Source organism: Anguilla rostrata, chromosome 2, assembly GCF_018555375.3.
Source record: "Anguilla rostrata isolate EN2019 chromosome 2, ASM1855537v3, whole genome shotgun sequence".
Taxonomy (NCBI): Eukaryota; Metazoa; Chordata; class Actinopteri; order Anguilliformes; family Anguillidae; genus Anguilla; species Anguilla rostrata.
Window position 1 is genome coordinate 52,272,719 of NC_057934.1, and position 24,791 is coordinate 52,297,509.

A 24,791-nucleotide genomic window follows, 5' to 3' on the forward strand; every position below is an offset into this window, starting at 1 on the left:
TCCTTCCTTTTACATTGTACGAGATGCACAGCTTGAAGGAAGGCATCATGTTCAGTAAGGGGAGAGCAGCATAGGACCCTTAGCAGCATAGGACATCAGGTAGGGCTTTCCTGGAAATGGAGAGCCATGTTTCACCTTAATGGACTTTTATACAGAGGTAGGTTCATATTGGACATCCTTTAGGATTTTAACAACTGTTCTTGAAGCTGATTACACAGTGGGCTTAATAGCTGTCCTCCATGCTAATCCATCTCTTTAAGCAAAGGAGTGTTGGTGCTTCAGGGAATGTATGATAAATAAGATGATTACCTTAAACAACTGAGCCACTAAGTCAGCATTAATAGCTCATTAGCGTTTCAACCCAATCATTCTATCTCCTGCAGAACTCAGAAAAATGAATTTATAGAAGGTTACAAACGTGCTTTGTAGAAATAGATTGCAGACAAGTCTTTTACAGTCTTCTTTATTTTATTAGGCTGCCATCAAATGTTTTCTCAATCCTATGAATGGCATTGTAATATACAGTGGTCTGTAAGTATTTGGACAGGGACACATTTTCCCAGCACATTGGCTTTGAAATTAAACAATGAATATGTGGTTAAAGTGCAGACTGACAGCTTTCATTTAAGGGTATTTATATCTTTATCCAGTGATCCATATCAGAATTACAGCCCTCTTTATGCATTTCTTAAATTTTTTTATATGTTTCTAAAGAGGCAGTACAATCCAAGTCACTTTCATCCATAGCAAGATTAGGCTGACCTAAAGCAACCACACTATCTGAAGATCAACTTAACATGTTTATGAAACTGATAGTAAAGATAGTAAAAGTACAGTCAGAAGATGACTAGGATAATGTGGCCTTAAGTAGCCGTTTCCAGACCACTTCTTCGACCTCAAAACAAGTCGAAACAGTTAGCATGGGCCAAAAGATACTGAAATGTCACATTTGAAGGCTTGATGATGAATGGTTAATGCCACAGTGCATAAAACTTACAGTCAAACATGGTGGTGGATACATCACTGTCCAAATACGTATGGACTGCACTGTATATTACTAGAATAAATATCATTTTCAATGACTGAACAAAATTTGTTGTTTGATAAGACTATTAAAACAAGCCATGTCATGTGTTCACTACTTTGCACGTGTAGGAAATGCTAGTGAAACAATATTCCTAATACGCTGGTAATCTATTCTCCCGCTGTCATGACACAGATAGTGAAATGTGGCAGATGTGACTAAGTACAAGTTACAGGCCATACATAATGAAGCATTCCTGACAGCTGTCTTTAGTCAGGGAAATTGTGACCGTGCAAGTCTTGTATGAATATACCCCATTCAAGGCATTCATCCAAGAGAACTGGTCACTTAGCATTCAGGTTGTGTTGCCACCTACACTAGTTGATTAGGACATCAATATATATTTAAGATTTAGACACTTCTAAGACCTAAACAGACACTTAAATAGTAATAACTACTTATTGGAGCAGAAAGAGAACAACACAGAATGTTTATGCTGTTATAAAGCTTGAGGTTGTAAATACACTGCAAATAACTGCATTCTCTCTATTGTTGTATACCTGCACTCAAAAAATAAATTATTGGACTTTACTTATTCAAAACATTGGTCCTAGCATACCAGGCAGTCAAGGGATCAGCCCCAGCATACCTTCACAAGATATTCAAACCCTACATGCCAGCCAGATCCCTCCGTTCTGCTACCTCAGGACGCCTAGCACCTCCCCCTCTTCGCACCTGCACTTCCAGAACACGTCTCCTGTCTGTTCTGGCCCCACGTGGTGGAATGACCTCCTGTGGAGGTCAGAACAGCTGAGACTGTGACCCATTTAAACAACGACTGAAGACCCACCTCTTCAGGCTGCACCTCTCCCATCCCTCCCTTCCCCCTGTAAATGACTAAAACTTAGGGTTTAACTAGGCAGCTGTTTCATAGGTGACTTAGTTGATGCGCCTGTCTTAACGACTACTTGTATTTTTATTTATTTTTATTTTTCCATAGATTGCATTGTTGCCGTTCTCATTGTTAATCAGTTTAACCATCAGGGTCCAAGTTGAACTATGCGGTTGTTCCCTGTACTTGGACCGGTACTTCTCTCTAGGGGTTTCATCATACTTGTTCCTGGTTATGGTTATACACTTTGTTGTACGTTGCTCTGGATAAGAGCGTCTGCCAAATGCCTGTAATGTAATGTAATGTAATGTAACTAATTGTATTTTATTGTTCATGTAATATTATAAAGTATTTGTCACTTAAACAGACTAAATTTAATGTGGACACAAGGCGCCATTCACTCACAGACTCGACCTTACAGTGAAATTTATAGTCTCCAATTTGCCTAACTTGCATGTCTTTACACTGTGGGAGTAAACCGGAGTAACCAGAGGAAACACATGTGGACATGAGGAGAATGTACAAACTCCACACAGAAAGGCCTGTTCAAGATTCTTCCCTCTTGCTGTGAGATAACAGTACTATCTACTGTACCACCATGCCACCCTGTAATACAAGATGTTCTACGCACCCTTGGTGCTTGGCCCCCTAATAATAATCCTAGCAAAAACAATAGGGGTCCTACACACCCATGGTGACTGGCCCCTAATTAGATGAGATTGTGCTTCCAAGCTTGCATTCAAATGTGGCTATCCAACACACCAAGTAATTAAACTATAGCTTAAATGGCAAACACTTTCAGTCAATTGCAGTGTGTTTTTCTGAACTGTATTACACTGGAACAGCTATCCAAAGTCTGTGAAATGAGGATGAGCAGTTCCAATTGTAATGCAGTTGGTCTAGGCGTTTAAACCTGAAGTTTAAACTCTATCTAAGCACGCTGCAATTGGCCCTGTAATTTTTGAATGCTTTGTTTACACATTTACATAATTAATGGCAAATACCCAATGATAATTCTTGAAGAATATAACTTATAAATGCCTCATGAAATTAGTACAACTCTCTTACTCCATCATAACCAAATATATGAGCGTTTGAGGACAGACTTTATGCTTCTTTTTTTTACATTGGAGGCCAAAACATTAGCTTCAAATAATGGCTTTCATCTCTTGGCTGCACAACTCAAAATATGAAAATATTAATAAAAAGACTGTGCATCAATATAGGTATCTTAATGTAGATGAAACTAAAAAGGCTAATAACATTTACGTTTAGACCAGTAATTTGTATTTTGTAAATTTAGGATGGTCGTTGTTAATTTAGATATTCTAACCTAAGTCTGCAGGGCTTCAAAGGCTCAAAAGCCATGGGCTGTGTTGTCTCCTTCCAGTACAAAATGACCACCATACATTACGCATTCACTGTTGAGCACATCATTGAATGCACTTAGCTGATCAGCTTTGCTTGTAATTACATTAATTACTCAATAGTGTCTCAAACAATTTCAATAAATTTAATTGGAGAAAATCTACTGAAACCAGAAAACTTGAAAAATTAAGTAATGTAAATAGAAAATATTTAAGTAATGTGAACTGTACCCCATTTTCATTTTTTGTTCTCTGTGCCAGATTATTTATACAAGCCATATTATGGCCTTCATATGACCCATGTGTAACTATGCTCATTAAACTGAGTCTGAAGAAATTACCCATATTTGCCGTGGTTCCTCCTTTAGTAGTGCTGACACTTTATTGTAGGAGGTATAGATGAGGGTAGATAAGAACAGTGATAATACACCACCCTCATTCACTTTTGTGTCTCTTTGCCTCTTAAAACAAACAAACACACAAGTAAAAAATGCAGATGTAGGTTTATGTTTGTAACGTTATTGATTATACAGAAATGATTTTTTGGCCAAAATTTGTTATTTTTCAAATCCCCACAACTAGAACACGCCCCTTAAATGACCACTGCCAATTACATGTTGACAAATGGCAAAGGGAAATATCCAAGTGTTTTTCAATCCTGATATTTATGATACTCAGTCCCTCTAGTCAATACAAAAAGTATTAATGTGGACTGCCAATGATACAAAACAATAAAGTCACTACTGTAGGGCATGCTGTGATGGTCTAAACATTCTGATCCCAGGAATAGTATCCTACAGCCACTTTAAATTACTTAAATTGAGGCTCAGTAACTCCCTCTAACCCCCCAACAGTTGGACATATGTCAATCGTTCCCTATAATCCAGCACAAACTTAAAATAGAGCTGAATTATCGTCCTTATGTGGTAAACCCCCCACAGAACCCATAGCTCCTGTCTTGCGCCCATCTGTTCCCTAATTGGTTAAAGACACTAAGTCCACCTGGCCAATTAACCAATCTCATTAAAAACAGCATGGTCTTCCTGCCTGTAGTCCACAGGGCGGCTGATTCCTCCCCCAACACGAGCAGCAACAAGGTCTCGACTCTTTGCAGTTCTGGCCCCACGATGGTGGAACGATCTTCCAGTGGAGGTCAGAACAGCAGAGTGTCTGAGCACCTTCAAACGGAAACTCAAGAGCACTCCTTCTCAGTGTACCTCTCTCTCTTCCCTAAACCCCTCCCATAACTATTAAAAAAAAAAAAAAAAAAAAAAATTTAGTCTGAACCAATCTTGTTTCTCCTTAATGTATGCATCATAGTAAAGGCTTTTTATCTACATGTTGTTCAATGGACTTAAGTGGACTTGATCCTGAGTTTGGTTACACTGTTGTAAGTCGCTCTGGATAAGAGCGTCAGCCAAATGCCTATAATGTAATGTAATGTAATGTCAGGAATGTAGCTCTTGGTATTGTGTCTGTGTAAAAGTGAGAAGAGCCATTCACTTACTGTATAAGACAATTTTAGGTAGGCCTGAGATCTTTTAGGTAGGCCTGTTTCTCAAAGGATGGACTACAGTCTAACACTCTTAATTTTTACAAATTTTACAAGTTCCAATATGCAATACAGATGAAAGGTAAAACTGACCTAAATAGGCGCAAATACAACCCCTCCACCATTATGTCCAACAGCAGTGTCCACCCACTCACCCCCTCTGACTGGTCCTGTTCATTCTGGTTCATGCATTAGGGATTTGGCTGGTACCCAATTTACTGTAAAGCCATGGAAGCTCAAAGGATACATTCCCACGTTTCACTGCTCTGTGAAAGACAGTTATCCTATCACTTTGATTCATAAAGCATCCCACGGCTTACTATATACCTGTTGCCATAGCAATTCAACATGTGCTGCTTGATTTCATAATGCTCTTTAAAGATTGATTTTGTGATGCATGTATGGGAAATGTATGGAAATGTACTTTTGTTACTATACTTTGTGTTCATAATGTTTTTTTCCTAAGCGGCAGTAACATGAAAATGCAGTCCCCGTCGACTATCAGTCATCTGTTCACTACAGAGAAGAATACAAGGAGCAAGTCATAAGACGGATGACATAAAATGGCTGTTGTTATCTTTGTAATCACAGGGATTGTAGGTACAACATAAAATCTGTTATAGGCCCCTCTAATTTATCCTCCTACTGTAATTTCACCCAGGAGATTGGAGTTATAGCAAGGCTAGGCTTAATGGATTTGCTTTCAAGCAGCAGAATGTTTATTGCTTTCATTTCTTTTAATTGGTATTCCGTTACTAAATTTTGCACTAATGAAAGCTGAAATCACAGGCATTAGCCTCACCACAGAACAGAAACATCCCCTGTGCTTTGGAAAAGGTAAGCAATCTAATCAAACCAACATTTGCAGACGCAATAAGAACCGAAATTGACTATTTTGATGGCCTTTTTTGGCAGTCTAGTATACAAAGTATTTCCATTGAAATTAAAGGTAACCACTTAGTCAGTGAGTCAGACAGCCAAATTCAGGGCACTACCATTTTATCTGTCACTCCTAATATTGTAATCATCAGTGCCAAAGGGGCCCAATCAACAATGTATATTTTTTATTGGCGTGATAGAAGGTGAACAATGTGTTGAGAGTCACTTTCATTCAAAGTTGTTTCATATTCTGAATGGGATCTCCACAACAGTTTGTTGACAATTATGAGGTACAATGCATTGTGATAGTAAGTTATTGCCAAAGACATTTTCTCTATTTTCATAGATGACCCTTCATGTATTACTTTATTTACTACATGAAGATTAGATTCAATTCTGCTGGAAGGTAATATCAACTAACTAACACATAAGGAGGCAACATGGAGGTAATATTTGCTCATGTTGAATCAATAATCATTTATATGCACCCATGATAGACATTGCAAAAAGAGATGGTAAAACATAATGGTTCTTACATCCAAAGTTCGAAAACAATTATTATTAGAGGCTTCTAAGTGCTGTATGTTGCATAAAAGAAACAGCCTGTGGAACTGTGTAAACTGTCACAACACAGTTTTTACAGGTTTTATATTGTTCTGCTTAAGATAAATGAATGGATGGACATGGAAAATTGCTTGATTGATTGTTAATATTGTACAAAAGTGAATCGGAAAGAAAATTAATGAAAAAGAAATCAAGAAAACAATGTCTATTGATTAAGGTTTCTAAAACTGAAGCAATCTGTAATCTAGGTTTGGTGGGATTGGTAGCACAGAGACATTGTCTACTCTGGCTACATTTGTTTCCTTTTTCCTATGTCGGATAATAAATCACTTGTACTCTTCACTGCCCCTGACCTCAGGGGTCACTACCTTATAGATGGCCACTTCATCATCAAACAGTCCTTCCTTGGTCTGCACACAAAAGACATGCAATTGCCCAGAATGACTAGAATGACCTTGCCTCCTGATGCTAGGAAGCAGGTTATAAAGTACTCTGGAGAACGAGAATATGCAGCAGGTATTTTACATTGATGTAACTGCATGTCCTGTAAAGTACTTTTCTTTTTATAATACATTTTCTTTATTATTGCTGATGATGTATTTATATTCATTTGTTCACATCAAAAAATACAAGAATTGAGTTGGAGCCATTATTGAAATATCAGGTTGAGGTTTACTGCCATTTCAAGGTTAATTGACCAAGGCTAAATGCATCCCTAATATGACAGGAGACTATTTTAGTTTCTATCTTCATCCAGCTTGCACAGATAAAAGTATTTCATTTTTATATGCAGTATATGTGGTAAATTGAAATGGTAAAATGTTACAACCATCGAAAAAAAGAAGAGATGTGGAAGCTAATGGAAATGTGACAGTGATTAAAGAAGGAACAGGTGCTGGAGATAAATTTACTCAAATCCTCTGTCTACCTACGGGTAAGATATATAAAGACGGTGTGATTCAAAGACACATAGACTACCCTAAAGCTATTAAATACTAATAACAATCCTAATCATCAGTCGGGCATTCAGTACGATAATTTAAACACTGAATCTGACAACGTAAATGCCCTACATGCAATCATGGTTTTCATGCTCAGGAAGGCAAAAAAAACTTAAGTAGATCACCGCTAACCTTCCTCCATGAGGTGCTCAGCAGGATTCAGTCAGCATTTGTCTTTACACTTTGGAATCAAGATTTATTGAAAGTGTTATTTTATTTCTTCACAAACAGTCTGGCTAGTTCCGCAATATCCAGTTTGTCAGTCATTCTCAATCATGCCATTTGTGAACAAACAGAATAACACGCAACAAATCATAAGTCCAAAATTTCTGCAAAATGAATCTTCTCATGGAGGATGGTCTGTGGTAAACAAAATTAACAAAGCAAAATTAAGACTTCTTTTATTAGTAGGTTTATTCATAAATCAAAGTTGAAGACAAATTTTTATTGAATCATGGAAAACTTTAAGGTGTCAACTGCTTAGAATTAATTGTAAATAATCAATGATACAGTAAATTGAAGAGATTACTAATTATCTCTAGGACCACACTTAAAATAAACTTAAAAAAAGCATAGGTTAATGGATAACTGATTGACAACATTTGGGAAGTGATTTAAATTAACTGAAAAAGTATAAAATGAATCTGACAGAAAGTGCTTGGAAAGCTTTATTTCTATTTCTTTTCAGGTTACTCTAATTAGTAATAAGCCAAAGGTATTCATTAATGTTAGTTTAATAAGAAAAGTGTGATGAATAGAAATACAATAAATGCACTGTGAAATAGTTTTATGTTCATAAAGTTTTTTATGATCATAGTTTTTAATGAAATCAATAAACATCACAATGGTAAAATATCTCAATCCTGATTATAAGATTAATTTATAAGCAGCTTTCCATGACCCCCATTTAAAACATATTGGGTTGGTAAATTAGGTGCTGCTGGGCATTTGGAACGACTGCATTACAATGGTTAATGTTGCAGGAAACCTTAATATTGACTGACCAGTACACAGATGGGATTGTGCTGTGATCCCCTAAGACTTAATCTAGGGATACAGAACCAACAGAGCTCACGACTGACCTATTCTTTTCATTTGCTTTTGACAATGCAAATACAATACAATACAATTCCAATAATAAGTTATAGAGAACAGTTATTACACTACATTTTAGAAGTACTGTTTTATATATTTCAATCCCCTCAATTCTTCAATCAAAAAATATTTGTCCTTAGGGCAATGGTCACATCTGCTCTAGGCTATTACTAGAGGCACTAACATAAATCAAGAGGAAAGGAATGTGGACAAATATCCATCTCCTGTTACGACTGGAAACTGCTTTTCCCAGTGATTTAATTTTTTTTATCACTGTTAGTTTAAAAAAAAGAACTGCAATGGAAATTAAGTCTTACCTGTCTTATTAAACAATGAAAGGATCCATATATGTTTTCTTGTCTGGTTTAGTGAGGTGATGCCACTTCAGAATTGAAAGTATGGTCATGTCTCTACAATTCTACTCTTATACAGAATTGCAGGAGAATGTGCATATTTTGGCATAATTAAATGGAAACAATTAAATATATTAAACGCGTCAATGTAAACCAAAACATGCATACATATACCCCCTGGAAAATATTATATTTTAACACAAACATTTTATTATTGGCATATTGTACATGCAGCTATTTTAAGAATATATAAAGACTAAAGTAAAAATTATACACTTTACTATCTTTGTGCAAAGTAAATTCCACAGTTCCTCATTCATACAATGACACTGCTATAATAGTCCTGTTCAAGCACTTTTAGATACATTACATTATTAATATATGACGTTATATATTCATTACTTTATTTAGGATATCGGCAGCCCACATAGCCTGATCCAGTGTGACTTACACAGGTTAGATTTTTATATTTATACACTTGATTCTTTACTGCCTGTGTTGTTAATTTTTTGTTGCTGGGCTAGTACTCTGTTTCTTACATTAGATTACATTACATTACAGGCATTTAGCAGACGCTCTTATCCAGAGCGACTTACATTGTATCCATTTATACAGCTGGATATATACTGAAGCAATGCAGGTTAAGTGCCTTGCTCAAGGGTACAACAGCAGTGTCCTACCAGGGAATCGAATCTGCGACCTTTAGGTTACAAGACCAACTCCAACTCTTTACCCATTACACTACACTGCCACATTCTTGTGCTCAATATTCTGTTTGCTAGACCTTAGTCTTATCTACCTCCCCAACAGTGGAGTGAAAAGCAAGCTGAAGCTAGAAGTGGGCCTTGTCATATTACCTTTTGCAGTATCACAAGGAGACTCCATTTTAAGTAATGCCTATATCCTTTTGCACTATAGTTTTACCCATTTTAGTTGAATAATATAATCCTTTAGTTTGCATTTGTGTGAGGCAATCTAATAACCTTTAAGATTTCTTTCTAATTATCCATATTTAACATGACAAATTGGAACATTATTATTATTATTATTATTATTATTATTATTATGTAGTTATTTGCATTTACACACTGTTTACTGTTGCAATTTAAACATAATTATAATTGTAAAAATAATATAAAATGGCTAAATATAAAATGGTATGACTTTTTTGGATTTCTGATCAAAGCCATTATGTTTGTTGACTGGACCAATAATCGCTCCAGGTCATGCAAACCTTGAACTGTCCATTAGTCATACATCAAGAGATCGGCCTCCATCTGTAACCTATAAAATATCCTATGGAGTGAGACCAAGCTGTGCCAGCATAAGCCAAACATTGCCAAGAGTGGAGTCATAGCCAAGCCCCAAAGTAATTTTGTTAAATGGGATTAAACTGGCTCAGCATCTGTACCATTTCTGCTCTTCTGGAGTGCAGTCGACATGCCTGTGATTTACAGGCACAGCCATCAGAAACTGTCCTTTTATTATGACAGCACACAGACCCTTCGGCTGTCTCATCACCAGTAGTGACCACTAAACCAAAAGGTGCTCTGTCATATGACATGGTTTAATCTCATGGCAGTTAGTGACCTTGCAGTGTGGCACGCCCCTACCATGTTGGGCTGTGTATGCAGTGTGGCAAAGCTGTCCTTATACAGTACTACTTATACAGTACTAATATAGAATAACTGTACAATAACTGAGTACAGTACAATAACTGATATCCTGAAGGTATGGTAAATTTGGTTGATAGCATTTTGAGATGAACATTCAGTTCTCTCAGTTGTGGTTGATGGAACCACAAAACATCTAAAATGCTCAGACATACTGTAATATATTTAAAATATTATTAAACAGCTTTAGAATTTCTTTGTTTGTGATAGTTTTTTTTTTATTTCAACCAAAAATCTCATTAATAAAACTTTACAACTGTAATGAGAAATTAGCTGTGCGATGTGGCAGGGTTTTTTTTAGCTACTAATCTAGAGCACATGTTCAACAGAACCTTGCTGCTGCATGTTACTAGTATTCACCTATTACACCGACAGTATGCATGTTGTAATTCTGTGGTAATCTAGGATCCAGGCACTGTAGCTTGTAAATACAGTTTTGTATTGTATTGTCCAAAACAGAGGACTATTACAGCATGCATACTTTAGTATTAACACATGGTTGCTATGAAATATAATCATACAGAACGGACAGACCAAAGTTTAATACAAATGTTAAAAAAAATAATTGCATTAGAGAGGCTTTGGTGAACAACGTATCAAATAGTACAATGTAAATCGAATTACAGTAAATTAATGCTAAATTGATAGATACTAATTCAAAGCTAAAGTTGACTTAAAAAAATAAGATATTGCGCTTTCTTTTTTGCCCCTCCCGTCCCACATTTGATTAAAAAAAGAAGTCGGAAATGTCCCTCAGTTAGAGCAAACTGGGATTTAATCCGCTTTAGGCAGTATCCCTCCAGTCAGAGTGAACTGCAGGCAGAACTGGCGGATGAGCACACTTTCATGAATGAATGAGCGGTTTCAGCACAGGAATTCCCCGGAGACAACTGAAGAGGCCAGAGGCTGTCTCAGAAATATAACCATCGCCTGGATATTAAACGCACCATCTCTTCTCGCAGCACGAGAAAAGAGGTCCACGCGAAAGGATAGCATCTCGAAATATGAAACACCGCCATAGAGAGAGTGGTTTCATTGGTCAATGTGAATTAAGCTTCGCAGCGACTTTGTGGGACCTACTCTGCGCAGTATGGCTTTGTTTCTGTCATTGCAAAATACTTCACGTACTCACCATGTCTCACGGTCTTAAAGTTCAGGGAGTTGTGCTCTTATTAGAATGGCTACCTTTTGCTTGCACTTAAGGGATGGCAAGTTTTCATCACCCGCACCTGGACTTTCGGAGACTTCTACAGAAACTACTGGTCATGTTCTCCATTGGAATCGTTTGCGTTTCTCTATTTTACTTTCTTGCTGGCTGCTGTGAGTCTGAGGTGGTGGAAGAAGCTGACATGAGGCATTACAGTCACCTGTCCTTAGCGGGATGGCATCACGAAAAGAATGGATCACTTGACACGAACTTCATAACCGTCCCAAACTTGGTAGCGGGGTCCCCTAGTGCTGAAGAATCAAATGCGCCAGGGTGGGAAGCGAATGGTTTAGGGAAAGATTGGACAGCGGTTCGGAGATTGCCTCAAGCTCTTATCATAGGAGTTAAAAAAGGTGGAACACGAGCTCTGCTAGAATTTCTGAGACTGCACCCTGATATCAGAGCTTTGGGGTCAGAGCCTCATTTCTTCGACAGACATTATTCACGCGGGCTAAACTGGTACAGGTAAATTGGCAAATATATTTTTCGTGAATTTCGGTTGGACAGTTATTAAAGTACTGTTGATTTTTTGAATCATTGCACATATTGAAAGAAGTAACGGTTATTGTGTGCACATGTTGCTAGTAAATTGTGATGGTTGACAAAGGTTCCAGATGTACTTACATATTTTTTATTAGTAAATTGAATTGCCCATACGCTGGGCAGTTTTCGACTTTGTGTGTAAAAATGTTTTTCCACCCCCCCAGTGAGATAGAATTTTCAGTTCGCAGCAATGACCTAGTTTATATGTTTTCTCAAAGGATCAGAAAAACCAACTACGACTGACATATCTGAATTTTTACACGTAGAAATAAGAAACCTTGTTCTAAGTTTTTAACACATACAGCTATTCCAACATGTGTAATTAAATATGTTTGTCTTAAAATTATTGTAAATACTGCGAGTTGGAATGCAATATGTATAATCGTCATTTGTAAAAGGCTTGGCTAGCTTAAGTTCTCTATTTAATCAGCAATGAAGCTTTTGCCAGATGTTACCTCTCTCTCTCTCTCTCTCTCTCTCTCTCTCTCTCTCTCTCTCCTCCTTTTTGTAGAGTGTACATTAACATGGACTTTCTCATGCGCTTGATTCATAGAAGAAGCCACTTTAATTGATACAGTAATATGTTCTTTTGGCATTTGGTTTACTGCAGAGGTCATGTATATCATCAGGGATCAGCAGATTCATCACTGATATTTCATGTATATGTCACTTCTGTTCCCTGTCATGTTTTCACTTCACTGATCATTTTGGCTTTCCACTTTTAGCCATGATGACCTGTTTTATAGTTAAAATATGAACAAACCTGATGAGTTGCTCCACGAGACATTGATGTTCAGCAGGACAAAATGAAGGACCACTTCTTTCAGCTGCTCAAATAAAGGCCATTTCAATGAAGTTCAAACCATATTATTAACTTTGCCCACAAATAGGTATTGAGACTGGACACAGATCAATAATATTGCATTTGACAGACAGAAAATGTATTATTTCTTTGCACTCATACCTTAATGAAACAGTTGTCGTACAAGAGGAACATGATAAGAGAAAATACATGTCAAATTAGAAAATATATGCAAGCTAAACTAAATATTTTCTTAAAGACTGGAAAGCAATGTTAATTGTTCAGATTAAGTTTAAATATACATCTTAGTCTTACTGTAAGATGTATGATTAAATTGAACATTTGTATATTTTGTTAATTTCTCAGATGTTACATGTATAATTGAACATTATTACTAAAGTTGCATTTCTGCAGCCATATTGTGTAATGATAGTAGGTTTGATACTTCACCAGTACCTTTAATATTATTCAGGACAGACACATGCTAGAAGAGGCCCCATGTGTGCCACAGTCTGTTTTCCCTCCAGTGCTGTAGTGAGAACAGGGTGGTAGTGGATTGTCATTACCACAGGGCCAGATGGATAACACAGCACACGGGCAACTTGACATTATTGTGAGATCTGTCAACTGACCTTTAGCCTAGGTCAGTTGTTCTGTAGAAGATAATGATGTGCTCTGGCTACTTCATGACAAAGAGTCTTTAGAGCTGTGCTGATACAAATCCAGCTGCTAACCCTACTTCTGGCTACAGGGTCTATGTACTACAACACTCTGTAATGAATGGCTGAAGCAAGATTTGATAACAAGTACTATTCTTCTGCTATATACTGTAAGAAGTCAGTTTCTTATTGGTGCCTTCAATAAATAAATAAATAAATAAATAAATAAATAAATAAATAAATAAATAAATAAATAAATAAATAAAATTAATTAATAAATAAAAAATAAGCAAAGTCCCTAATGAATGGCTAGTTCAGATAATATCTCTGACAAGCCAGGATAATAGATGGAATCACGTTTTATGCTTATAGTGTTTCTCTGATCGATTGCCCCTCCAATTTGACCTTGAGTTGATATGAGCATTAAGCAGTTAGCTTTGGTCAGTGCAGATTCAGTTACAATTAGCAAGGGGTTTTATCCTGCTGCTGCATAATCCTCACACTGACGGGGGTCGTGTTTCGGCTTTAAGTACTGTCTGTTTCACTTAGAAATCGATGCATTTAACTTTTAAATCTGTCCATGTGAAGTACACAGTGCATAGACAGATAAACCAAATGTATCTACAGGCTTGTATAATCAGTCCAACTTTTTCCTTCCTCCCTATATTGTCTATATTTCATTTACGGTAGTCAAAATGGTTGTGAAAGATGCGTAATTACTACAAATTGTATTTGTGGTGTATTGCATTCATACTATGGCTTGCAAAACACTAACATATTGTCCATCGGAGTACATTTGTTTATAGTACATTATTCAAATTTTCATGATGACAAATAGCAATTTTTAGATGTACACAAAATAAATCGTACTCCATTTCAGATTGAAGAATTGACTCTGATGACTAAAAATAGGTGACTAAAAACTAACAGTAAAAAAGTAAGCAATAATTTTGTGAAAGCTTGGAAATTGGGTTGTGCTTTTGGGGGTGGGGGAGGGATGTTGAAATGTGGGACAGGTGTGTCCCATTGCCAGGGATGCCCTGTACTTTATAAAATCACCATAAGGTCCAGACAGTCTGTTTTTAATTCAGTCCTCATTAAGGTACCACCGGGAATTAAGTGAGTCTGCATTGTAACGGTCTGCTGTGATGGATGTGAGCAGGAAGTGGACAGGGCATGGCTACAATTGACTGGCTTTTTAATGGCCATTGTGCACTGAAATGGCTGACTGGGCCTAACCGGCCCCCCCCCACACACACACACCTCATTTACTGTACAATTTTACTTTTGTTGCTTACATATCACTGCATCCAATCAATGGGTATCAACATCAATACCCAGCTGTAAAGAATAATAGTGCTAAATGGGAACAATAATATTGTCATATTTTTATTATTATGCCATTTGTCTTTGTCATCAATGCTTAAGGTGGCAGAAAATGCTATGGTCATTTAAGCACAAAAAACATGGTGTAGCTATCATGCAGTTATTCTTCTTGGCCTTGAGATGACTATTTATTCATTTCCCATTAATATTTGCGTAGTCACTCAAAAACAACGAAGACAGGTTTTTGTTAGAATCTTATTGTATAAATGGGTTGCCAGACCACTAAATTTTAACTAATCCAAAATATCATAGGCCTCATCCATGTGTGCTTTTTGTGTGCCTGTGTGTGTGTGTGTTTGTGTGTATGGAGGTATCCGCTCTCTGTGTTCATGACACTGGAGATTAATGGACGCAGAGCCCCCTTTTTGTCCCCTGCAAAAGTTGCTGCCTGACACAGAAGATGAAGTAATTAGCTCACATCTGTTTGTGCACAGCAAGCTGCTGATGGGGCTCCTGAGTGCTACGTCTACAGAGTCCACCTGCCACTCTGTGGGCCAGCTGAGGCCTGCATTACCATAGCCCATCGTAATCAATACCCAGAGCACCACGCAGGCCCATTTAGCCCATTCAGTATACCTCAGAGAGCGAGAGAGCAGAGAGCCAGCCACAACTTGGGCTCAATTAGGGGGCAACTTATCTGCCTTCTCCTAAAAGCCAGTGTGACAGGACAGGGATGGAGATGAATAAGAACAATGGGAGCGGTTTAATGGGAATGTTAAGTCACTGCTGTTCGAATTGTATCATCAGTACATACCATTTTTAATCTTCCTTGTGTTTGCCCCTTTTGTCCACAGAATATATGCTGTAAAAATAGATCGCACCGGAAAGTGCAATAATATTGGATTTTTATGAACAAGTAACAATATGTTAATCGACACCAGGTGTCTTTATTAACTTAAATGCATATTTTCATGCTTTAATGTAGTTATTGTCATTTAATCAAAGGGCATTTCATTTCTTGCTTCTGGTTTGTGGTGGAGTTCTAAGAATGATTTACATGAAAATACATCGGAATCCTCTGAACTACACTTTTAGATTCACACTTTCAGTATAGACTAATGATGACGTGTGCACATCATAATATATACTGACTGTATTGTGCAGTACTTCTCTTTATGGACCTAGGGATTTTTTTTCTGAAAAGGATGAACTATTTTAAGTTTTTGAAAATGAGTGCTTTACCCTTGATTTCATCCACCAAAAACAAATTAGGCTTTTACTGAAGACCATATGCATTTAATAGAAATTCTGACTCTTGAAATAACGAGCATGACTTATATGAAGTTGGTTTGCATCTGTAATTGTAACTGGGCATTTTACTACCTAAGCTGGCTTTTTTCCATGCATTCTTGCATGATTTAAATAATTAATATCTCAGCTACCATTCATAATTTCATATGCAGCAGATCCCACCAATTAATGAAAATTAGCCACAAGGCCATGGTGATTGTTATAATTGAAAGAGCTAAATTACAATGTCATTAGAATTTTAATAAAGTTATATTCAGGATAAAACCTTTTCAGCTATTTGTAAAATATGTAAATAAATAATGGAAATATGCACCCCTGTGGAGATGCAGAAGGCACTGTGTGTGCATCAGACAGCCATTTATGGACTCACACCAGCTGTCATATTTTGATGACAATAATTTGAAAGGAATGTTCTTATAAGATATGAGACCATTATTCATAGAAATTATTCTTAAAATGTATACTGCATAATTGGACAAGATGTACATTTTATCTAAGTATGATTATGTTTGACTTCATCATGTTCCCATATACTCACACTTTACCAAGCTCTTTTGAGCACTTTGATTTTTCTGAATGGTGTGGATGAAACTGTGAAGATTACCCCCTCCATTTGATTGTGCAGTGTCCTGTCATTCACACTGAATGTAATATACGATTCAGTCAAAGCCAGGTTAAATACTCTACTCCAAAGATGTTTCTATGTAAAAAAGCAGAAAACATAATAGTGTGTCAGTATTACCAACCATTTCATAAAGCCTTTTTTGTCTGGCAGCAAAAGCTAAAAGGATCATATTTTTAAGTGATATGCAACATTTCCTTTATTATTTCTTTATTTATCTTTTTATTCATTATTCACTGTTTTTGTATTGCATGCCATTCTTCTCTTACTATATTTTTCAAGAGAATAGTGCATAGTATACCATGCTTTGTTTTTTTTAACCCAAAACTGAAATAAATCACTAGTGAGTAGTGCAGTATAATGCTTATATAATTAGGAACCCCTGGGTACCCATTTATGCTTTTGAAAACAAATATAAAATAGGCTTTTAGGTGCCTTTTATTTCAATCTCCTCCATGTAGTTCTCTTTTATCTGCTAATGGTTAGCCAAGCACTCACATGCACAAAAGCACTATATTGTTCAGCAATGAATTTAGCTCCAAGGCTGATCTGAGTGGGTCTCACTAATGGAATTTTGGTTTTGAGATTATTATTTATTTCCTCTCTTTTCTCATCATCTGGAGCGGGTGGATGTTCTAGGGCTTATGTCCTTTGCAGGCTCTGTGGATCTGCATCTGCACCTGGTCCCAGGTCAGGGAATCATCAGAGTCACCCAGCAGTGGCAGAGAGAGATGATTTTTTAAACCAACATGGCTGGCAGAGGGAAAGGGAGTGGCACCATTTGAAAATACAGATAGATCAACGCAATAGAAAGGTGTGAAATATTAATGGGCATCACTAATAGATTTGTTAGCCTTCTAATGGTCATAGGTAAACAGGGAAGTCTTTAGGGTAAGTGCTAGCCTTAATATTTCAGTGCTCTGGGATTTTCCATATCCTCTTTTTGGTGCTGTGGGTTTTTATCTTGATTAGAGGGGTATTGATTGGAGATCAAGTTGCAGGCTTTCTGCCGCAATGTAAGGTGAGCTCTTCCGGTGCCAGAGGACATTTAAAGCGTTCCATTTTCACAGCCTAATCGGCCCATTTTGTTTGACTGTCTGAGGACAGCAGTCAGATCCTGTACTTAAATACTATTTAGAATTCAGTCATCACTAACCTCTCACAGATGCAAAGCAGAAGGGGTTATTGGTTGCCCTCAACCCAAGACCCCATCCATTCAAATACTTCCCACGAATGTGCATTGTCTTTTATGTGCTAAACCATGATTTTAAAGTTTTTTATTACAAGCATATTTGACTGCCAAACTAAAGATATCACATGGCCCATATGGCCTGCAAATTTTAGTTTTCTCAATGTTGTAAAGGTCTTGTAGCAGGACCAGTGTATAGCAAGATACAAGAAAGAAATAAATAAAAATAATAAGCTGAAGTGCACAGTAGATTAAGTTGAAAACAAGGAAGCAATCTCACAAAGAAAGTTAAAGTGGGAGATGAAGTAGGTTTCCGCCTTGGACTAATCGTGTTATTTTATAGAAAGTATGGTAAATCATTGTGCTGGCAGAGATGCCAAAGTAAAAATAATCGCCTTTACTTTCCATTCGCATTCATTCAAAATAATAAAGTGCAGTCAGTTAGTATTTGCACAGTGCCGCCAATTTTGTTGTTTTGTCTTTGTACTCCAGAACAAGGAATGTGAAATAAAACTATGAAAATGAATATGTTAAAGTTCTGACTTTTTAAGGGCATTTACATCCAGCGATTCATGTGGGAAGTACAGGCCTTTTATACATAGTCCTCCCATTTTAGGGCACCAAAAGTAATTGGACAAATTAACATAACTTTAAATAAAGTTGGCATACTTGCAAATCCTTTCCATTCAATGACTGCCTGAAGTTTGTGACCCATAGACATCATCAGATGCTGGGTGTCCTCCCTGGTGTGGATCTTCCAGTTCTAGTGCAGCCATATTCAGTTGGATTCAGATAGGGGATTGATTTGGCCAGTCAAGAACATTCCAGTTTTTGGCCCTGAAAAACTATTTGGTTGCTTTAGCAGTGGGTTTGGGGTCATTGTCCTGTTGAAGTGCTGTCCAATGAGTTTTGAGGCATTAGGTCGGATCTGAGCAGATAAGATGTGTCTGTATGCTTCAGAATTCATCCTGCTGCTGCCATCAGCAGTCACATCATTAATAGACAAGTGAGCCAGTTCTAGTGGCAGCCAAACATGCCCAAGCCATTACACTGCCTCCACCAGGTTTTTGAAAAAATAAGGGAGCCAGCATTGGATCATGAGCAGCTCCTTTATTTCTTCACACTTTTCTATTTCCAGCACTTTGGTACAGATTAATATTCAACTGATCTGTCCATAAGTTTGTTCCAGAACTCTACAGTTCTTTTTAATGCAAACTTGACCTTTCTGTTCTTGTGGCTTAAGAGTAGTGTGCATCTTGTGGTGAACCCTCTGAGATTACTGTATGCCTGCATAGTCTTATCTTTATTTTAGTCTTTGACACATTTATGCCTACATCTTGGGGAGTTTTCTTGATCTGGTTGACAGTAGACAAGGGGTTTTTCTTCACAATTGAAAGTTTTTTTTGTCATCTACCTCAGTCGAGTGAAGTCCTTGCTTCGTAACAATGAACCAAACAGTTGATTTTGAAACACTGGATGTCTTGGCTATGTCTTGACCAATTTATTCTAATTTTTCCATCCCATTAATGGACTGCTTTCCTGGCATTGGCACTTATTTGGTCCTCATTTTGAGAGACAACAGCAACAAGAATGCAATTCCAACATGGTTCACTTGATATGGATGCAAATACCCGCAAATTAAAACAGTCTGCACTTTAGCCTCATATTCATTGTTTCATTTCAAATCCAAAAAGTACAGAGCCAATACAACAACAATTATGCCACTGTCCAAATGCTTATGGACTGCACTGTATAAAAAGAAAATGATTACAGAATATTTTATCTGAACTTAATTCAACCAGGTGGACTTGTAAGTTTTCTAGTAAGACAGAGTTCAGAGGACCCAAAGTCAAAAAGCATTGAGCATGGTTCAGAGGGGGGATCTGGGTGTGCTAGCGTGAACAATCCTTTTTAAACCAGAAAATCTTGGCTCCTCAGTGAGACAAGGAGAGGTCAGCTGTGACTGAGTCCTCACATTGGGGAGCACAGGTGGATCTTGGGCCCCAGTTAGCGCTGCATAAGTGTCTACGGACCCACAAGCCACATAACGCTGGTCTGGATGGAAGAGGAGGTTAGGCACTTGCTCGGTCCATTTATTTTGCCTCACGTGTCAGTAACCTATGATGATTGATGCCCCCTCCGCATCTGTACAGAAGCTTTTATTCCCGATGCACATTTAGGCCTGCTGCCAATAAGTAACGTAGTTCTCTAGATGCATTGAGAGCATGCTGTTTAAACAAAGGGACTGGTTGCTAAGTGTTCATGCTACTCTGCCACCATGCTACAGTCATTACAAGACCATGAGTAGTTCAACAAAGTGATTTAAAAAAAATTTGAAATCAGATTTTGAACCTACAGAAGCACATCTCTTTGAAAAATTAAAGTTCATCAGACAAAGTAGCATTATATTTTGGATGCAAAAAATAATACAATTGTTAAGGTTTTTGTAATATAATGCATTTAGCAGTAATCATTGACTAGTAATGTTAGTGTCTGGATTCTTGCATCAACTTTTAATAGCTCATTAGCCACATCAGTATTTACAGGTTAGACAATATGCAATGTTTTTCCTAGATGAGATAAAGGTAAAAATGCTACCTAAGCTTCCTGTAAACTGTTATCATCTTAAATGTTTTGGATTTAGCCCTGCCCTGAACTTTAACTTCTCTGGGTTTGTTCAAGATGAGGGGATGACCAACAGAAAACTATGTAGCTGCATAGACATTCCATGTCTTCCAACATTACAATCGTGGAGACAATGAATTCTGTGATTATCTTAGGAAAATATATCTCCAGACAAATCTTCTTCCTTTTAAAAAAATGTTAAGGTTATTATCAAAGTGTAAAATATTGCTTTTTTTTCCATACATGGTGTTATTTACACCACAAACAGATTGTTTTGGCATTGTAAAAAAATAATGGATGTGAACAAACAGGATGGAAAAAAACGTACTTAAAACTGGAGGGACACAAGATATTTATATCAGCAAGATAAGACCTTAAGTAATGTGATGATTGTATTTTGTTGATATATAATGATATCAGCACTAAGATATGTTCCTGACTACTGTGTATTTTGTCCTCTCAGGAGCATAATGCCAAAGGCCTTGGATGGACAGATAGTTATGGAAAAGACGCCTAGGTACTTCGTCACAGCTGAGACACCAGCTCGCATTCACGCCATGTCCAAGGAGATCAAGCTGATTGTGGTGGTCCGAGATCCAATTACCAGGGCCATCTCAGACTACACTCAGATTATATCCAAGACTCCCAACATCCCCAGTTTTGAGAACCTTACCTTTAAGAACAGGACTACAGGGCAGATAAACTCTCTCTGGAGCCCCATCTGGATAGGGATGTATGCTCAGCACCTGGAAAGGTGGCTGACCTACTTCCCACTGTCCCAGATCCACTTTGTCCATGGGGAGAGGTTGATCAGCGATCCAGCTGGAGAGCTGGGCCGAGTGCAGGACTTCCTTGGCCTGCAGAGGATCATAACCGACAAGCACTTCTACTTCAATAAGACCAAAGGCTTCCCCTGCCTGAAGAAGCCAGAAGGAAGCAGCAAACCACATTGCCTGGGAAAGACAAAAGGCAGGACACACCCTAAAATTGACCCAGAGGTTATTCGGAGGCTCCGGGACTTTTACCACCCCCATAACCAGAAGTTCTATCAAATGGCTGGGCAGGATTTTGGCTGGCACTGAAGTGACTCTGTTTTATGAAAGATGAAACACATTTACTTTTCTCTCCTTCAAGAACATCTCTTTATAGATATTGTTCTCTTTGAGTTTGGTTATCCTTTGGAACAAACTGGAATATGCTCAATGCGCGAGGATGATGATGCAAACAAGGTTTTTTTTTTCAACAAAAAACATGACTAAACTCACATTATTATCACTTTGGGACTTAATGAAGTAGTGAAAACTTGGGGAAGCCTGATAAACCAGGAATATTTACAAAATATGCACACATTTTTTGCTGTAAAAAAAAAAAAGAAAAAATACTAATTTAACAAATATCCCAATAATTCTTCTGTTATGGAAGTGAATTGTGCACTGAGAGATATAGTAAGGTTTGATGTAGGAATTCTGGTGCTGGCACCAAAGCTGTTGAGACATCATTAACAAATTGTGTACCTGTCCAATGGATTGCTCAGCTCCTGTCCCATTGTGTGTGACATTGTGTGGAGCAAGGTATTTGCTCTGATCACCCAATTTTCTGCAGAAATAACTTGCGCTATTGAAATGTTAAAAAAGTATCTGTCCCATAGGAGGGGCCTTTTTGCTTCTCTTGTCCATTGTGTGTGACAATATGAGCAAGGTCCTTCTCCTGTGTTTCTGCAGAAATTACTGTTACAGCCCCCAAAGTGATGTTGAGGCTGAGTCTATAGAGGTGTTGTATATCAGACAAATACATGTTTTTCCCTCCTGCAACTCATGTATAAATAGAAAGCAATGGCAGTTCACCATTTTATATATCATTTAGCAATTTAATGCCTTAGATATTTCCTACCCATTGCATTATTTTGTTTTGGTCAGCATCTGTTCAGCAGTATTGGAATAATCACTGTAAATCAGCCAAAGAAAAAATAAACATAATAGGGTATGTCTTGTCTGCTGCTTTCCAAAATATCACTCGGTCAGGTCAACTCAAGTGCAGAATTCAGATTTGCATTCAGAGGTTATTTAGAATTAAATGCATAAAATAATTAATATTGTTGCAGTATAACACAAATAAAATAAATATATGCATAAATATTTTTGGAAGCTTTAGAATTGCTGCTGAATTTGCTCTATTTAAAATGGCATGCCTTTATTTCAGATGAGAAGAGCACACAGCTTTATAATTTGTTCCTCTCCTGAATGTTAAGCTACCTGGAATTAAACACCCCTGCACTTTGAGTCTGCCATGGCCTATTTTTCTGGTTAACTGCATTAACCTGCATTCCCAGCCTGTTTTAACCTGTCTGTCACTCAGCTCATACCATCAGTTAAGCTGGTCTTACTGCAATGGCGCCACTGTTTTGATTTTAGGATAGTCTGCTTTTTTATGGCAGTACAAGAACTTTAGATACACTACATGGCCAAAAGTATGTGGACACCTGAACATCACACCCATATGTGCTTGTTGAACCCGCTTTGCTGCTAGAACAGTCTCCACGTTCCTGGGAAGGATTCCCACCTGATTTTGGAACATGGCTGCGGGGATTTGCTTCCATTCAGCCGCAAGAGCATTAGTGAGGTCGGACACTGATATCTGCCGATAAGGCCTGGCTCCTAGTGGGCGTTCAAGTTCATCCTAAAGGTGTTTGATGGGGTTGAGTTCAGGTCTCTGTGCAGGCCAGTCAAGTTCTTCCATACCAAACTTGTCAAACCATTTCTTTATGGACCTTGCTTGGCACACGGGGGCATTGTCATACTGAAACAGGAAAATACCTTCCTCAAACTGTAGCCACAAAGGTGGAAGTACACAATTCTCTAGAATGTCATTGTATGCTGTAGCATTAAGCTTTCCCTTCACTGGAACTAAGCATCCTCGCCCAAACCTTGAAAAAGCTCTGGACCATTATTCCGCCTTCACCAAACTTTAGAGTTGGCACTATGCATTCGACCAGGTAGTGTTCTCCTGGCATTCGCCAAACCCAGATTCGTCCGTCAGACTGCCAGATAGAGAAGCGTAATTCATCAAACCAGAGAACACATTTCTACTGCTCCAGTGTCCAAAGGCAGTGCGCTTTACATCACTCCAGCCGACCCTTGACATTGTGCATGGTAATCTTAGGCTTGCGTATGGCTGCTTGGCCATGGAAGCTCATTTCATGAAACTCCTGGCAAACAGCTCTTTGCTAACATTGCTTGTAGAGGCAGTCTGAAACTCTGTAGTGCGTGTTGCAACTGAGGACAGATGATTTTTACATATTACACGCTTCAGCACTCTGTGGTCCCATTCTGTGAGCTTGTGTGGCCTACCGATTCGCGACTGAGCTGTTCTTGCTCCTAGACATTTTCACTTAACAATAACAGCACTTACAGTTCACAGAGGTAGCTCTAGCAGGGCAGAAATTTGACAAACTGACTTGTTGGAAAGGTGGCACCCTATGACAGCGCCACATTAAAAATCACTGAGGTCTTCAGCACGACTCATTCTACTGTCACTGTTTGTCTATGGAGATTGCATGGTTGTATGCTTGAATTTATGTTAGCAATAGGTGTGGCTGAAGTAGCCGGACACACTTATTTGAAGGGGTGTCCACATAGTTTTGGCCATGTAGTGTGCTGCAAAATAGTATATCTTGAGGGAGCATCATGTTCAAAGCCACAAATATTGTGGAAATTAAAATGGTATTTTACTGTTATGTTACAGTAGCGAGTTAACAGAAATACAAATAAGGACAGTGAAATTAAGGAGGGTTTTGGCGAGAGAGAGATCGTGATTGTGTGTGTGTGAACGTTTCTTTTATGTAGGTTCTAAATCAGTCATTTATAAAGTGTCATCAGAGCTAAAAACTCGATAATTTCATGTCACGGATCGTGAAATTTCCTTTTTTTTATTGACCACTATACATCACTTTCAAAACCAGCCGTAGATGGGATAATTAAGTACCAGTTATGCTCCAAACTCTACCATTAAACAGTCCATTAAACAGAATAATACCAAGTACTTGACGTTGCTGGGAAAACTTGCATAAAATTTTGTTTAATAAATAACAAAAAATAAATTAATCTGTGC

At 37.8% G+C, this 24,791-nt stretch overlaps 1 protein-coding gene across 1 annotated transcript; it reads left to right on the top strand.

Annotated features, from left to right (window-relative positions):
* Positions 1 to 11,187: 11,187 nt before the first annotated feature.
* Positions 11,188 to 24,730, top strand: hs3st3l (heparan sulfate (glucosamine) 3-O-sulfotransferase 3-like). Its single transcript, XM_064323032.1, has 2 exons — positions 11,188 to 12,072; positions 21,148 to 24,730. Exons 1-2 carry the CDS (start codon positions 11,606 to 11,608, stop codon positions 21,764 to 21,766), a joined length of 1,086 nt encoding a protein of 361 aa, XP_064179102.1. The 5' UTR covers positions 11,188 to 11,605; the 3' UTR covers positions 21,767 to 24,730.
* The last annotated feature ends 61 nt before the right edge of the window (positions 24,731 to 24,791 follow it).

Coding starts and splice junctions, on each gene's coding strand:
- hs3st3l (XM_064323032.1), top strand. CDS start 11,606: ATGGCAAGTTTTCATCACCCGCACCTGGACTTTCGGAGACTTCTACAG. Junction 12,073..21,147: donor CGCGGGCTAAACTGGTACAG/GTAAATTGGCAA, acceptor TTGTCCTCTCAG/GAGCATAATGCCAAAGGCCT.